This window comes from Electrophorus electricus, chromosome 10 (genome assembly GCF_041902795.1).
Source record: "Electrophorus electricus isolate QZ-2024a chromosome 10, ASM4190279v1, whole genome shotgun sequence".
In the NCBI taxonomy this organism is placed as follows: Eukaryota; Metazoa; Chordata; class Actinopteri; order Gymnotiformes; family Gymnotidae; genus Electrophorus; species Electrophorus electricus.
The window spans coordinates 23,632,613-23,649,008 of NC_137506.1; the positions used below are offsets into that span (position 1 = coordinate 23,632,613).

At 49.8% G+C, this 16,396-nt stretch overlaps 1 protein-coding gene across 1 annotated transcript; it reads right to left on the reverse strand.

The window, feature by feature from the left end:
- Positions 1-795: 795 nt before the first annotated feature.
- tonsl (tonsoku-like, DNA repair protein) lies at positions 796-16,328 on the reverse strand. Its single transcript, XM_035533083.2, has 28 exons — positions 16,072-16,328; positions 15,600-15,695; positions 15,318-15,460; positions 15,037-15,220; positions 14,679-14,808; positions 13,456-13,627; positions 13,223-13,337; positions 12,956-13,101; positions 12,629-12,781; positions 12,233-12,358; positions 11,837-12,035; positions 11,675-11,730; positions 11,329-11,418; positions 11,082-11,154; positions 10,797-10,960; positions 8,043-8,172; positions 7,581-7,798; positions 6,883-7,354; positions 6,290-6,480; positions 6,111-6,205; positions 5,854-6,010; positions 5,371-5,449; positions 4,924-5,231; positions 4,257-4,428; positions 2,574-2,749; positions 2,260-2,333; positions 1,368-1,501; positions 796-1,233 (listed from the first exon to the last, which is right to left on the reverse strand). Exons 1-28 carry the CDS (start codon positions 16,094-16,096, stop codon positions 1,046-1,048), a joined length of 4,266 nt encoding a protein of 1,421 aa, XP_035388976.2. The 5' UTR covers positions 16,097-16,328; the 3' UTR covers positions 796-1,045.
- Between the last annotated feature and the right edge of the window lie 68 nt (positions 16,329-16,396).

The following is a 16,396-nucleotide window of genomic DNA, read 5'->3' on the forward strand; positions in this document are numbered from 1 at the left end:
ATCTGAGTTGAAGTGGAGCTCTGTGTCCGTTACTGATCCAGCCACAGGCCCATCCATCTGGTCCGTCAAGAGTCACTCTCATCAGTCCATAAAACCTTTGAAAAGTCTGTCTTCAGATGTTTCTTGGCCCAGTCTTGACATTTCACCTGATGTGTCTTGTTCAGTGGTGGTTGGGATTTAGCCCTCCTTATCTTGGCCTGAGTACTGAACACCTTGCACTTCATGGCACTCCAGGTAAGTTGCAGTTCTAGAATATGATGGCACTGGAGGATAACGTGTTCCTGGTTGCTTCACATTTGATTCTTCTCAAATCTTTGGCAGTTAATTTACATTTTTTTCTCTCAACACATTTCTTGCGACCCTGTTGACTATTTGCAACAAAATGTTTTGATGGTTCTGTGATCATGCCCCAATCTCTTAGCAGTTTTAAGACTGCTGTATCCCTCTGAAAGACCTTTTGCATTTTTTGACTTTTCGGGGTCACATCTTTTTTGGCTCATTTTACCTGAGGAAACACCCTATAGGCAGTACCTAATAATTATGTACACCTTGATATAGGGTGTTGATCTTAGCCCACACCCTCCCTCATTACACAAATACACAGCACCTGATATGCTTAAATCCAATAAGCATTCAAGTTTCCAGAGATTCGAGTTGGGAAATGTGCATAAAAATGATATGGTCAAAATACTCTCTTGCCTAATAATTGCACACACAGTGTAAAATTCTGCTCATGGGCTTCCTATCCTATCTAGAGGAAATGCAAGAACAAAGAAATATCACATGGCAGAAATATTGGCTGCTTTTCATCAGTACAAGCAAGGCAGAGAATTTATTGTTTCTGAAGTTCAGCATGTATCCAGTAACAACCACAAAACTCAACAACAAAGAAGTACATTACAACAATGATATACAATGATGAGCCTTCATACATAAAATAGGAAAATGGCCAAAGCAGAAACCACAGTTCATCCAGGATGGCCTAGATTTGGGTCAGTTCAGTTCTTCAGTCCTAGAGCAACTAAAAGGCAGTTTTAGGTGTGGGTCACTGAGGTGCAGGGGCTGTGATGAGCAGACATTTAGAACTGCGGGACAGGGCATGTCCTGACCAGCTGCGCTGCAGAATCTCCTTATCCAGCTTGTTGAGTCTCTGACAACACAGCTGCAGATCTTGCACACGCTCAGAGAGACCATCCAAATACACAGAGTCCCATGGCCCACACACCTGACAGCCTGAGAGAAGCAGATTCACGAGACAACATATTTAATCAGACAGAGATGCAAAAACACACAACTACACAAAAATGGATGCACATGGATATATGATACTTTAGCTTGGACTGAAAACCCAGTGCCATACAGCATACCTTGGATGTTAAGATGGGTCAAAGGTCTCTTAGCCTCACCGAGAGCGCTGAGGAGGCTGTAGAGGCCTTCTGATGTCACAGAGGGATTAGCAGACAGATCCAGAGACACCAGTGATGGGCAAATAGGTAGGCACCTAAAAACCATCCACTGACCATTACTGATGGCATGCACACTATATTGTAACTGAATATAACGTTCCTGTGAAAACGTGCACCCCCTACGCCCTGCACAGGAAACGCTTGTTCCCTACGCCCTGCACCAGATCCCAACGACCAATTGCCACCAATTTCACAGTCTGAACCAGCACCAAAGGAAAATAATGCAGTCCTGTCAGCATCAATGAACTTGATAAAGTGGATCATGGGTTTAATCATCAGATCATCCTTTCATGATACCCCCACTGTTTCATATTTAAGGGCATTTTCACACTTGAGCCATTTCCTTTTGCATGTGAGACCATTTCCACTGACAGCAAACCTTAATGCATGCCATTCAGAGCCACGATCTTCATGGATATCAATTTTGTTTTTGTTTTTTTAAATAGCTGCATGTTTGAGTCTTATTGCTTTTAAAACCATTTTGGTATTTTGTCAGTTACATCATGAATGCCCCCCATCCATTTCATGAAAATGTAACAGGCGCAAAAAACAGCAGCATGAAAAGTGATCATGTTACACTGATGTGGTCTGAACTTTAAAGGAACTGTTGTATGAACAAGAAGTGGTCTGAGACCTCATCACTGCTAAAGAGGAACAGAAAAACTGAGTGAGTCCTGTTTAAAAATGTACATACACAGGGAAAATAAGAGCCGCAGCTGGTTCACTTTAACAGAACTGAGTATGGTTCTTTTTTTCCCAAGAACTATATGTGAAAAAACCCCTAAGGCTTTACCTGGCAAGAGAGCGCACACTCTGATCAGTCAAGCCATTCGCAGCCAGGCTTAGGTGTGTGAGGACACAGTCACCCTAGAAAACACCCAACCATCCATAGAGTTTAGAAAAAGTTGAATTATTTGGTTGTCTTTTGTCTTTTTATTACAGTCAGACCAACAAATAAATGAGGAAACTCGAAAACAGACAAATGACTCATTTATATACTTTAACTGTTGCATATTCAAATTCAATTTTGACCCGAAATCTACAAATCTCTGGTCTCGGTTTCCGTGCATGCTATAGTTATGTGTTTACGTGCACGCGTGTGTGTACCTGTGTTAGGAGTTTGGTAAGGAGGTCCAGAGCAGGCTGCTCTGAGGGTCCTTTACATACTGCATTAAGCTCCAGGTGTGTGAGGTACTGCAGTGGTAATGTTTTCAACACCAGCTCAAACCCTGTGGAGCCCAGTGCATTGTGGGACAAACACACTGACCTCAACGACCCTGGACCTGCAGTGAGAGAAGTGGGATCAGAATTCATACACTGAATATCATATCATAATCAAGATCACAGTGAATGAACACCATTAGAGACACCTAAGAGGCCTCAACGATTGGAGCTTATCTGTTTGGAGATTAGATATATGATCCCCAAAGTACAGCAAAAAATCAGGTGAGCAAGGATCATGGATCAGCTTCAGTGTGAATCCACATTAGAATGGGAACATCACGTGACCTGAGCTGCCTCATGTGAGGCATGGTCACTGGTACTCAACTCCCTGGGGCCAGTATTTCAAAAATGGTTAACCTTGTGCAATGGTGTCACGTTTACAGAAAATGATGTGATCAAGGAAAAACATCCAGTGAAAGGGGATCCTGTGGATGTAACCAACGTAACGAAAGCGGTCAGAGAAGGATGTCAAGAATCAATCTGACAAAAAGGTGGTGCACAGCCAAGCAAAGTGCAAGCGAACACAACGCTGGTGCTCCAACAAACACGTCCGAATGCACAACTCCTCAGCATGACCAGTTACACTGCTATTGTTCTCCAATGGAAACAAATGCAAAATTCCAGTGGGCAAAAGAGTGCAAAAATATGTTGGTGACCTAGGCCAGATGGAATACTTTTATTTGTCATATATACACATGCACGTGTACAGTACAATTAAATTCTTTTCCTGCCCATCCGGGTCAGAGCGCAGGGTCAGCCACTGTACGGCAAAGCTGGACCGAAGAGGATTAAGGGCCTTGCTTAAGGGCCCAACAGTGGCTGCAGGTTTCTGTTGCACCATGCAGATGGGAGGGTCAAAATTTGGCACAAGCAACACGAGTCGATCAGCCATTCCTGTCAGGGGTCAACGGTTCAGGCTAGTGGAGGTGTGGGGAAAGCTTTCTCGGCATACCCTGGGTCTTCTGATACCTGTTTGGACAGATATTTGGACAGTAGGACTTACTTACTGAAGCATTGTGGCCGACCAAGTTCATCCCTGAAAGGGCACTTTTAGCAGGACAACGCGCCATGCCACAAGGGTGGTATAGTCATGGACTGGCTCTAGGATCATGACAGCGTGCTTTCCTCGCTTCCCTGGCCTTCATAGTGCCCGGATCTCAATCCTATAGAGCATCTCCAGAACGAGGTAGAACGGGCTGTTCAGAAGATGTCTCGACCTCCATCTAATTTGCGGCAACTGCGAGAAACTACCCTATCTGCATGGGACAAAGATCCCTGCAGTGCGATTACAATGCCTATTGGAATATATGCCATGACAACTTGCTGAGGTTCTGAAGGCCAAAGGAGGTCCAACGAGAGAGAGAGTGTCAAAATTGTAGTAAAGTACATAGAGTTTTCAGAGAAACCAGTGGTTAACTGGTAACCCCATGGAAAGAATGTTATGATTTAAACATCTACTTTTTCCCATATATAACTGGCTCCTCCTACTAATTCAGAAGAACTTGCACAGCTGATGAAGGGCGTCTGTCCAAAACGTTCTGCTACTGTATTACCTCCCTCTATTACCTGTAAGAGCGCTGGCCAGCAGGAGGCGATGTTGCTGCAGGAAGCGGGCTGTGAGCCCACATGCTTGCAGAGACAGAGTGGCCAGCACTGGGCAGGCTGAAAGAAGACAGGTCAGAGCATGAGACCAGCCATCTCCAAGAGGATTCATGCTCATGTTGAGCTCCTCCAGACACTGGAAAAGAGACAGACACAGAGACACCCATGAACATGAAAAAGTTTAAATTGAGCAAAACCAGAAAGTAAAAGGAAGCTGCTAAGGGAAAGATGTCGTCATGTTCAACACACGAATCTGAATACATCAAATGTCAACCAACTCGAGCCAAAAGGCAAAACTCTTCTACCATTTCATTTCTCTTAAGGGCACTGCCAGGGATTAGATGCACTTAAATACTGAGATATTGTGAATGTTTCCTGTGGGTGCCAACATTCTTTCCCATGAGACCAGATATCTTAACACCTCATTCCCTCTAGGGCCATTCTAAGCTTTAAAAACCAGCAGCATCTGGCTATGTTTTCCAAAAGACTTTACTAAGTTAGTTATCTCCACTCCAGTTTTTACAACGATTCGGATGATCACATAGCTGTCCTAATAGCCATAATATAGGGCAGTGTGGTAAGAAGAAACACAATCAATCAGAAAAATCAACATTTGAATCGATTCAAGTACCGGAAAAGGTGGCTGACTGCTGCCCTCTAAGCTGTTAGATGCCTTCTTGAGGCCCTCTCCTGTTATCAGATTGGTTGAGATATCAAGAAGCCGTAGGCGGGGCATGGTGGTTGCTGCAGAGATGAGCTCGGGTAGCAAATCGTCATTGAGGCGGTTGGCAGAGATGCGGAGCTCCGTAAGGCTGTCTTGAAGTTTGAGGGCACGCAGAAGAGGAGCCAGACATGCTGGAGGCAGACTGAGACCACATACACACACAGACGGAGAGCCGTCCTGCACCTCACACAGGCGCAACACACGCATGTTCTGCTCTGGAACGTCAGCGCGTGCGCCCACACCCACACCCACACACACAGTATATATGTGCATGTATTGTAAAAACAGAGACAAGACGATGGTATTAGCTGGAGACCCTACCCCACAGCTAGAGCCTTACAGGTAGACACTCACCTACAGCTAAACTCTTACAGGCTTTTTTGTAGCGCTCGGACAGTGGAGGGAGATCCCAAGAAGACACCTCCGCTAGAACCTGTAGCCAGACGATTCACATAAGTCTCCCTTACCACCAGGCAAGACAACAACTGCACCAATTTACCAGCAATCAGTATCCCCTGACAATCAAAAAACTGTGCAGAGACCCAAGATGATGCTGCCATTGATGACTGAGAAAGGCTCTATAAGAAATCCACTTTAGATTGGAGTTCTCCTAAAACTAATAGTTACATTTCTCGAAGTGAAGTAAGTGTAGGGGCAAATATTAATCTGAATTTGTTCTGGCAATAATCAAAATAGTGACAAGAAAATATTTTTAGCTGATCTTCATGGCCAATAAGGAATGTTTCAATGAGCAACAAAGAATGTCTTTACACCTGGACATTATAATTAATACAACTTCTAAAGCTGTTCTTGCTGTAAATGTCTGTGTATTGCAACCTCCTCATTGGTGTGTAGCACGGCCAGCAGGAGGTCCGAAGGTGAGAGAAGAGCGCCCTCTTTCTGCAGGGAGAGGTGTGGCAGCAGCCCACACGTCTGATAATAACGCTGAGCAGCTTGCTCACACAGCCAGGACACTGTGCAGGAGTCTGCCTCACTGAGAGCATAGCATAACAGTTACATGCACAGTCAATCAGTTAAAAATCAATAAATAACCCTCGCATGCTTGCAAATGAAAATATACTGGTAATTCAAACCTGTGTGGAACAGGAATCAGGAAGACATTGTTCTGAACTCTGACCCTCATCCTGATTGGTGCAGGCATAGGAGCTGGTGTAGTGTGAGGGGCAGCCTGTGACAACAGTACAAACCAAAAATAAATATAATGAAATAAACCCTTTACCGCTGAACAGTGGCTGGTCGGAGGAAATCTCACCGCTGCCCGAGAACTGCGGGGTTGAGCATGAACGGCCTGAGGAGGGTCATCTTCAGACGTTACACTGGGGCTTGGTGACCTGTTGACCTCTCTCCTGCCCAGCATCACCATGCCAGGCAGCTGAATCATTTTCACCTGTCGCATCTTACTGCTCTTCTTTAGAGAGTGCCCCCTGCTGGACGAGGAATGATCTGCAGGGACACACAACTCTTAAAACCAAACAAATTTTCATTTTGCAGCAATGAGTCAGTTCAAAGTGCGCCGTTCCAAACAATTCTTTCCCTTTTGGTTTGAGCTATAGAGAAACCAGAAATGACAGAAGGATCTCTGGTGGCCTCTTTGATGCCCCCTTCCCCTTAGTGTTTACAGTGTGGAAACAGCGCTGCAATGTCTGTCTCCACCTAGCGTCATTATCAGAAGTCTCAACCTTCCACTGGGTAGGAGAGAAAAACATGCTAGAAGTTTTAGAGGTCAGAGGTCAGCAGTAGGTGCTCCAATTCAGTCAAGCGAAAAAACAAAACAAAACAAAATCCTTTAAGCACTCGACAAAATAACTACAATGAATGCATTCCTATCGTGTCGATATTACACACCTTTAGCGGAGGGTTCAGCTGATCCAGACACTCGGACGTGACTCTTAGAGGCTGTTCCCCTCTCCAGTCCCCACCCCTGCTCAGTGATCACTTTCCTTTTCTTTTTTGGCTGAGCAATCCACAAATCATCTTCCAGCCAATCATCTGCTACATATTCCTCTTCAGGAACCAGAGCTGACACATGACTGGACAACACTTCTGGTGTGCTCTTGAGGACTGGCTCTGACAGGGTCTGAGTGAGAAGGCGTGTTTTTGCACTGCCCAAATTTTGCATGGCCTTTTGGTACTCCTCTGTGCCCGAGACCGCCTGAGGGTGTAGTGCAGTCTCTCTGCCCACGGGGGGAGTGGGCATCTCCTGATTAGTGCACACTTTCTGTGGGGATTGCGGGCCTTCTGGAAAACGCAGTCTTGGCCGCACGGGTCGCAGCGGGCTGATGGAACAGTCGGAGTGCTCAGAGGAGCTACTGTCGTCCTGAGAGAGGTGGATTGGGAACCAGGAAAAAAACAAAACAAAACCAAAACACACATTAAAATAAAACTTTCAAATAAACAGAAATGGGTGGATATGAACCTGGATAACATCAGCACCAATCTGACTTCATGAGCTAGTCTGAGCATACACAAAAGCACTAAATCCCATTCAAACCAATGCGTGCCAGCAGTATTAGTAAACGAGCATTCCCTAGGTTCAGCCCCACCCTAAAAAGAACATCTTGCTCGGTCCCCCTGGGTTGGAGGCGTGGCCCCGTGGATCGTCTGCCCCTGGGGGGCGTTCTGGCCTCTGGGTGGGTGTATATAGTTGGCAGAGCATGCTGGGTGGTGGGACTGGGCTCGTCCTGCTGCAGCATCTGCTCCGAAAACTCAGCGTCAAACAGCTGGCTGTCCTGGAGAGGCCCTGGAGTCACAGGAACTGCCGCTACAGTACAAGTACACACACACACACACACACACACACACACACACACACACACACACACACACACACACACACACACACACACACACACACACACACACACACACACACACACACACACACACACACACACACACACACACACACACACACACACAGAGAGAGAGAGAGAGAGAGAGAGAGAGAACGTTATGCTTTCCTCTTGAACACTCGAGCCCCATTTCTGTCATCACTGGTTTCTCACCTGTAACTCCTTCTGCCAGCGCCCTCTGCAGGAGCTTCTCTGTCTCTGTGCACTTTTGCATGGTTTCCCGGTCCAGCTCCTTCCTGTATGTCCCCAGCCACTGTCTCAGGGTGTCCAGAGGCTTTTGTCCCTGAAACACACACACACACACACACAAGGAAGGTGGGTCAGTGTTGCAGGTGCGTGTTCTCTCGTGGGGACAGTGAGGTGGGTCAGTGTTGCAGGTGCGTGTTCTCTCGTGGGGACAGTGAGGTGGGTCAGTGTTGCAGGTGCGTGTTCTCTCGTGGGGACAGTGAGGTGGGTCAGTGTTGCAGGTGCGTGTTCTCTCGTGGGGACAGTGAGGTGGGTCAGTGTTGCAGGTGCGTGTTCTCTCGTGGGGACAGTGAGGTGGGTCAGTGTTGCAGGTGCGTGTTCTCTCGTGGGGACAGTGAGGTGGGTCAGTGTTGCAGGTGCGTGTTCTCTCGTGGGGACAGTGAGGTGGGTCAGTGTTGCAGGTGCGTGTTCTCTCGTGGGGACAGTGAGGTGGGTCAGTGTTGCAGGTGCGTGTTCTCTCGTGGGGACAGTGAGGTGGGTCAGTGTTGCAGGTGCGTGTTCTCTCGTGGGGACAGTGAGGTGGGTCAGTGTTGCAGGTGCGTGTTCTCTCGTGGGGACAGTGAGGTGGGTCAGTGTTGCAGGTGCGTGTTCTCTCGTGGGGACAGTGAGGTGGGTCAGTGTTGCAGGTGCGTGTTCTCTCGTGGGGACAGTGAGGTGGGTCAGTGTTGCAGGTGCGTGTTCTCTCGTGGGGACAGTGAGGTGGGTCAGTGTTGCAGGTGCGTGTTCTCTCGTGGGGACAGTGAGGTGGGTCAGTGTTGCAGGTGCGTGTTTTCTCGTGGGGACAGTGAGGTGGGTCAGTGTTGCAGGTGCGTGTTCTCTCGTGGGGACAGTGAGGTGGGTCAGTGTTGCAGGTGCGTGTTCTCTGGTGGGGACAGTGAGGTGGATCAGTGTTGCAGGTGCGTGTTCTCTCGTGGGGACAGTGAGGTGGGTCAGTGTTGCAGGTGCGTGTTTTCTCGTGGGGACAGTGAGGTGGGTCAGTGTTGCAGGTGCGTGTTCTCTCGTGGGGACAGTGAGGTGGGTCAGTGTTGCAGGTGCGTGTTTTCTCGTGGGGACAGTGAGGTGGGTCAGTGTTGCAGGTGCGTGTTCTCTCGTGGGGACAGTGAGGTGGGTCAGTGTTGCAGGTGCGTGTTCTCTCGTGGGGACAGTGAGGTGGGTCAGTGTTGCAGGTGCGCGTTCTCTGGTGGGGACAGTGAGGTGGGTCAGTGTTGCAGGTGCGCGTTCTCTGGTGGGGACAGTGAGGTGGGTCAGTGTTGCAGGTGCGCGTTCTCTGGTGGGGACAGTGAGGTGGGTCAGTGTTGCAGGTGCGCGTTCTCTGGTGGGGACAGTGAGGTGGGTCAGTGTTGCAGGTGCGCGTTCTCTGGTGGGGACAGTGAGGTGGGTCAGTGTTGCAGGTGCGCGTTCTCTGGTGGGGACAGTGAGGTGGGTCAGTGTTGCAGGTGCGCGTTCTCTGGTGGGGACAGTGAGGTGGGTCAGTGTTGCAGGTGCGTGTTCTCTCGTGGGGACAGTGAGGTGGGTCAGTGTTGCAGGTGCGTGTTCTCTCGTGGGGACAGTGAGATGGGTCAGTGTTGCAGGTGCGTGTTCTCTCGTGGGGACAGTGAGGTGGGTCAGTGTTGCAGGTGCGTGTTCTCTCGTGGGGACAGTGAGGTGGGTCAGTGTTGCAGGTGCGTGTTCTCTCGTGGGGACAGTGAGGTGGGTCAGTGTTGCAGGTGCGTGTTCTCTCGTGGGGACAGTGAGGTGGGTCAGTGTTGCAGGTGTGTGTTCTCTCATGGGGACAGTGAGGTGGGTCAGTGTTGCAGGTGTGTGTTCTCTCATGGGGACAGTGAGGTGGGTCAGTGTTGCAGGTGCGTGTTCTCTCGTGGGGACAGTGAGGTGGGTCAGTGTTGCAGGTGCGTGTTCTCTGGTGGGGACAGTGAGGTGGGTCAGTGTTGCAGGTGCGTGTTCTCTGGTGGGGACAGTGAGGTGGGTCAGTGTTGCAGGTGCGTGTTCTCTCGTGGGGACAGTGAGGTGGATCAGTGTTGCAGGTGCGTGTTCTCTCGTGGGGACAGTGAGGTGGGTCAGTGTTGCAGGTGCGTGTTCTCTCGTGGGGACAGTGAGGTGGGTCAGTGTTGCAGGTGCGCGTTCTCTCGTGGGGACAGTGAGGTGGGTCAGTGTTGCAGGTGCGTGTTCTCTGGTGGGGACAGTGAGGTGGGTCAGTGTTGCAGGTGCGCGTTCTCTCGTGGGGACAGTGAGGTGGGTCAGTGTTGCAGGTGCGCGTTCTCTCGTGGGGACAGTGAGGTGGGTCAGTGTTGCAGGTGCGTGTTCTCTCGTGGGGACAGTGAGGTGGGTCAGTGTTGCAGGTGCGTGTTCTCTCGTGGGGACAGTGAGGTGGGTCAGTGTTGCAGGTGCGTGTTCTCTCGTGGGGACAGTGAGGTGGGTCAGTGTTGCAGGTGCGCGTTCTCTGGTGGGGACAGTGAGGTGGGTCAGTGTTGCAGGTGCGCGTTCTCTGGTGGGGACAGTGAGGTGGGTCAGTGTTGCAGGTGCGCGTTCTCTCGTGGGGACAGTGAGGTGGGTCAGTGTTGCAGGTGCGCGTTCTCTGGTGGGGACAGTGAGGTGGGTCAGTGTTGCAGGTGCGCGTTCTCTGGTGGGGACAGTGAGGTGGGTCAGTGCAGGTGTGTGTCGTACTTTGTTATTTCGAACACTGACTGAAGCCCCTCTTTGCACCAGCAGCTCTGCCACCTGGAAATGACCGCAGCTGAGGGCATCATGAAGAGGCGTGACCCCATCGCAGTGCGCGCCCCCAGAATCATTCATATTTGCCCCGCTGTCCAGCAGCAAGGCTACGATCTCTTAACACACAGACACACACAACACAGGTCAGCTATGTAGCTCCAGGAGAGAACTACAGCCTTTAGTAAACAAGTGGGTTTGTTTGGGAGTTGCTCTTTCTGCCGGAGGCGTGTTGAGTACCGAGGTGGCCATGGTTGCAGGCCTCGTGCAGTGGGGTCCAGCCGCAGTGATCTCTGGGGTTGAGGGGATGACCCTGCAGGACAAACACAGCAGCCATTACACACACACACACACACACACACACACACACACACACACACACACACACACACACACACACACACACACACACACACACACACACACACACACACACACACACACACACACACACACTAGGGGCCCGTGTGCAGTCACATCAACTCACCTGCTCCACCAGGTACTGGACCTGTTTCAGATTTCCATCGATGCAGGCTCGATGGAGCGCCGTCTCTCCCTTCTCGTTCCGCCGGTTCCACTGAGCGCAAGCACAAACACACGGTACGAATGACCAGTTAGAGTGACCTAGCTTGCTAATGGTGACAGCTAGTTAGTGACAACTAGTTACATTATTAATGATAGTTATTTAGCTACAGTTAGTTTGTTAGTGATTTTGTGGTAGAAATATAGAAAAGCAGAAACACAAAAGACATGGATAAGAAAAAATACAAACGAGCATAAAATAACGAAGACAAAGACTCGGAAGAGGTGGATTAAAGATCAAAAAATCTTACCCTGCCAGCTTTCTTCCTGCCAGTAACGAGTTTATCGTAACCCTCCAGGTCATCATCTACTCAGAGAACAGAGAAGAGAGTGTGAGCCAACACAGGGAGGGAGTCACCACCAGTCTCTAGCCCATATTCCTGAATACGGCCACTCTCCATGTGCGTGCTGACCGGAATCTGAGAGCTGTATGTCACTGTCCAGAGGTTCACTGTTCTGAAGTGCTTCATCTCCCTCCTCTTCCTCGCTGTCATCCAGTGTCGGGCCCTCTGCTTCACACAGCTCCTGAAGGCGGGCCTGTGTGACATCGGCATTTGCAGATTTGCCCCGCCTCTGGGCCTGCAACCATGCCCTCAGTACACGCCTCTGCAGCTAAGAGCATGCAGCATGCAACCACAGAGAAATGATTTCAGTAAAGACTGAGCAGGCTGGTGATGCCTTATTTAGAATGGGGTGTGTGTGTTTGAATGAAGTGTGAGTATAGGTAAGAGGGGCTGTGGGTGTGTGTGTGTAAGAGGCTGACCTGCAGTTTAATCAGCTGTGTGTGTGTGTGTGTAAGAGAGGCTGACCTGCGGCTTGCTCTGAGCTGCTCTCTCAGCACAACGCAGGGCAGCAGTGTAACTGGCTTCAACTTCTTCCAGGGTCTCACCATCCTCCTCTTGACAGCCTGCGATGTTCAGCCATGTCTCACATTCCTGACAGATGCACACACGAACGCGCAGAGGCAAACACACACGCGCACACAGAGAACACGAGAGCGCTGAAGCTTGACTGAAGCCTTGGTGATGTTTGCTTATCCCCTCAGCCTTTTAAGTGGCAGACCCTGGAGCATGCAGTGTCTGTGCTAAAAACATCACAGCAAACTCCCTGGTGTTTAAGTGGGTGAGGGTGTGTTCGTATGACTGTGCATGTGTGAGCACGTAAGCCTGGGTGTGTGTGTATATAAGCGTGCGTGTGTGTGACACCTCTTTGGCATTTCCCTGTCTCAGCTGTAGCTCGTGTCTGTAGTGCTCCACAGCTCTCTGGTGCTGACGCAGGTCTGTGTGAGTAGCTGCCAGCGACACATGGATCACAGCCTGCTCTCTCGCAGGCTTCCCTAACGCCTCTGCGCATGACAACTACACACACACACACACACACACACACACAAATATTGAGTCAGTGAGTCAAACAAACATATCCAAAAACACCAGGAAAATGGAACCAAACCGTGCTAATAGTATTTGGGAAGCTCAGAGGAATGTGCTGTGTGTGAACGGAGTACAACTCCTGTAGAGCTAGCAGGCCCTTACCTGGGTGTGGTACGCAGCCAGAGCTCTGCTATAGCAGCCCACCTTGCAGTACAGGTCTCCCAGCTCCTCCGACAGACCCAGGGTCTCCTGAGATACCTTATTATTTAGGGCTAAAATAGCCTCCTCCAGGTGACAGCCACGGATCGCTATGGAAACAGTGTCAGCAAAGCCAAGAAGCTGATGCATCAGACAGCATTTGGACTGGCCAGAGCTGCAGTTGTACTTACTGAACCCCCCCCCCCCCGTTAAGGGTCAGCCTCCCCTCACCGTATCTCAGGTCCCTCTTCACTGCCTCTCTCTCTGCAGGCTGTTGAGAGCCCAGGAGGAAGGCCTTCTTCAGAGAGCGCCGTGCCGCTAGGAAATCCCCTATGCTGAGCAGAACCTACACACACACACACACACACAGCAGAACGTGTGTAAAGGCATTCAACACATCCACAGGCCTGAGACACAGTCTGGGACAACCCAGCAAGCTGTGTGTCATGGTCACTGGTGCTCACCTTGCCAATGGTATAGAAACATTCACTCTCGCTGAACTTCTCACTCATCTTCCGTGCACACTCTTTGCTTTTCTCAAAGCAGCGAATGGCCAGGGAGCTCTGCCCGTTTCGGAAGTGGATACTACCCAGGTTGAAGTTGGCACGGTAGAGATCCTCCAAGAGGTTGTTCTTCCTAATACAGGGAAAGAACTGATTTAAATCATTGTGGAACAGTATCAAGAACACCATAAGAAGACCACACAGTGTACAGGGCCAGGGTCTCCACGGGCACTAAGAGCTGGGTGTAGAGGACCAGGGTCTCCACAGGCACTAAGGGCAGGTTGTAGAGGCCCAGGGTCTCCACAGGCACTAAGGGCAGGTTGTAGAGGCCCAGGGTCTCCACAGGCACTAAGGGCAGGTTGTAGAGGCCCAGGGTCTCCACAGGCACTAAGGGCAGGTTGTAGAGGACCAGGGTCTCCACAGGCAGTAAGGGCAGGGTGTAGAGGACCAGGGTCTCCACAGGCAGTAAGGGCAGGTTGTAGAGGACCAGGGTCTCCACAGGCAGTAAGGGCAGGGTGTAGAGGACCAGGGTCTCCACAGGCAGTAAGGGCAGGGTGTAGAGGACCAGGGTCTCCACAGGCAGTAAGGGCAGGGTGTAGAGGACCAGGGTCTCCACAGGCAGTAAGGGCAGGGTGTAGAGGACCAGGGTCTCCACAGGCAGTAAGGGCAGGTTGTAGAGGCCCAGGGTCTCCACAGGCACTAAGGGCAGGTTGTAGAGGACCAGGGTCTCCACAGGCAGTAAGGGCAGGTTGTAGAGGACCAGGGTCTCCACAGGCACTAAGGGCAGGGTGTAGAGGACCAGGGTCTCCACAGGCAGTAAGGGCAGGGTGTAGAGGACCAGGGTCTCCACAGGCACTAAGGGCAGGGTGTAGAGGACCAGGGTCTCCACAGGCACTAAGGGCAGGTTGTAGAGGACCAGGGTCTCCACAGGCACTAAGGGCAGGTTGTAGAGGACCAGGGTCTCCACAGGCAGTAAGGGCAGGGTGTAGAGGACCAGGGTCTCCACAGGCAGTAAGGGCAGGTTGTAGAGGACCAGGGTCTCCACAGGCAGTAAGGGCAGGTTGTAGAGGACCAGGGTCTCCACAGGCACTAAGGGCAGGTTGTAGAGGACCAGGGTCTCCACAGGCACTAAGGGCAGGGTGTAGAGGATGAGGTTCCACAGGTATTTAGGGGGAGGCGCTCACTGTGAGATATAGATGCTTTGGCGGATGAAGTCACTGCAGCGCTGAGGGTCTTTCAGGCCATCACACACAAAGCCCAGATTTAGCAACAAACGCGCTCGCATCTCACTCCGCTCACGCACCGACACCGTCCCTGCAACACACAAACACGCATACATTAGTGCCAAACTGCCTCATTTAAACTACTTGTGTGCATAACTACACACACGGAGGCTAGCGGGTATACACAGAAAAGCTATTATTAACACACACTTCTTTTGGTTGAGAAAAGAAATGGGTTTCTGGGTTTTGGGACTACACTCTATAATACTAAATCACCTAAAACAAGTCCCCTAATCAACCAGTTATTGCGTTACAACACCTTCCAGGCGTTCATCCACTATGGCTAGGCTCCTCTTGAAAGCATCCTCTGCATGCTTCAGGCTGTCCTGTGATTGGTCAGAGTCATGGAGGAAGAGATAGGTCCGGCCAATGGTGGCCAGAGCTCTTTGCTCTTCTGCCGCATCATCCACAGAGCGCGCTAGGTTCAGATGTCTTCTCTGGTGCTGGAAGAGAGAACGTTAGCATGCCTGTGAAACCACAGATAAACTCAAAGAATGAAATAAATCAACAAGGCCAGATCTTAAGAGAAGTTTTGCTTACCCTGAGAGCAGCTTCGATATTTCCGAGTTCTGCGTAACACTCCCCAATCTTCCGATTGGCTACAGCGCAACCGATGACATCCCGCAAGACCTCCGACAGCGCCAACTCCTGACGATGCTCCTCAATGGCGCCTCTGTAATCACCTAAAGAACAAGAAGGAATGACAGACTAAACATATAAAAGGCATCAAGTCACTTAACACACAGCTAGCTAAATATGAGAAACGACGCGTACACTTTTCTATATTTTGACGCCTGTATATTCATCCTTAGAGTTTCTTACCATTCCTGGCTAAAACCTCTCCGAGCTGATTGCAGAGACTGGCTTCCTCCTTCAGATTCTTGCTGCTTTGAGCTTTGATTTTGGCTTTCATAAGTTCTGTAGCGTTGGAAAAAAACAGAGATGAAGTAATATGATTGACCATTAGCCAAGTCTTCGAAATGAGCTAACGGCAGATCATGTCTAATCTGACAACAAGTACACTCGACATCTAGCTAGCTATTTAAATAGGTTACACCCTTACAAAACTCATGAGTTAATCTATGATACCCGACCCCTCGAAACCATGTTAGCTGCCGTTAATCTAACCTACGTTAATAATTGACCTTAGCCAAGTGATTAACTCAACAGCAAGCTATGATCCTGGAATAAAGTGTGAAATCGCGTTTTTATACCCAAAAGCTTAAACAATAAAAAAGCGTCTTGATCTTTAAAGACCACTACGGACTGTATTGCTAGCTGTCCATCTACTTACGCTTGATTTCTTTTGCAGCACTCATTGTCCTGTTGCCGAGTAATACTGAGATCAGTGGAAAGGCAACATGAAAACAGTAGCTAACATGTTAAAACACGACACACTCGATCCCGAAATTTCTGTCCAGTTTCAGTTCATTAGCAGCTCCAATTATGACCGCGATCGTTTGTTTTAAGGTATGGTACTACTTAATGTGAGTTTACGCTAGTCTGCTAACTATATTAGCTAGCCACGTCCGATTCCGTTCACAACGCCGCGCCAAGTCCCTTCGTCTGATGATTGGCTAAAGGTAGCACAATGTTCCCAGAATGCTCCTCTTCAAGGC

What these genes read in the sequence shown, in the direction of transcription:
- tonsl (XM_035533083.2), bottom strand. Translation starts at nt 16,096, where the DNA reads ATGAGTGCTGCAAAAGAAATCAAGC. An exon ending in TCCAGTACCTGGTGGAGCAG is followed by an intron (nt 11,155 to 11,328) that starts GTGAGTTGATGT and finishes TTTGTCCTGCAG; the next exon opens with GGTCATCCCCTCAACCCCAG. An exon ending in CCCGCAGTTCTCGGGCAGCG is followed by an intron (nt 6,206 to 6,289) that starts GTGAGATTTCCT and finishes CTGTTGTCACAG; the next exon opens with GCTGCCCCTCACACTACACC.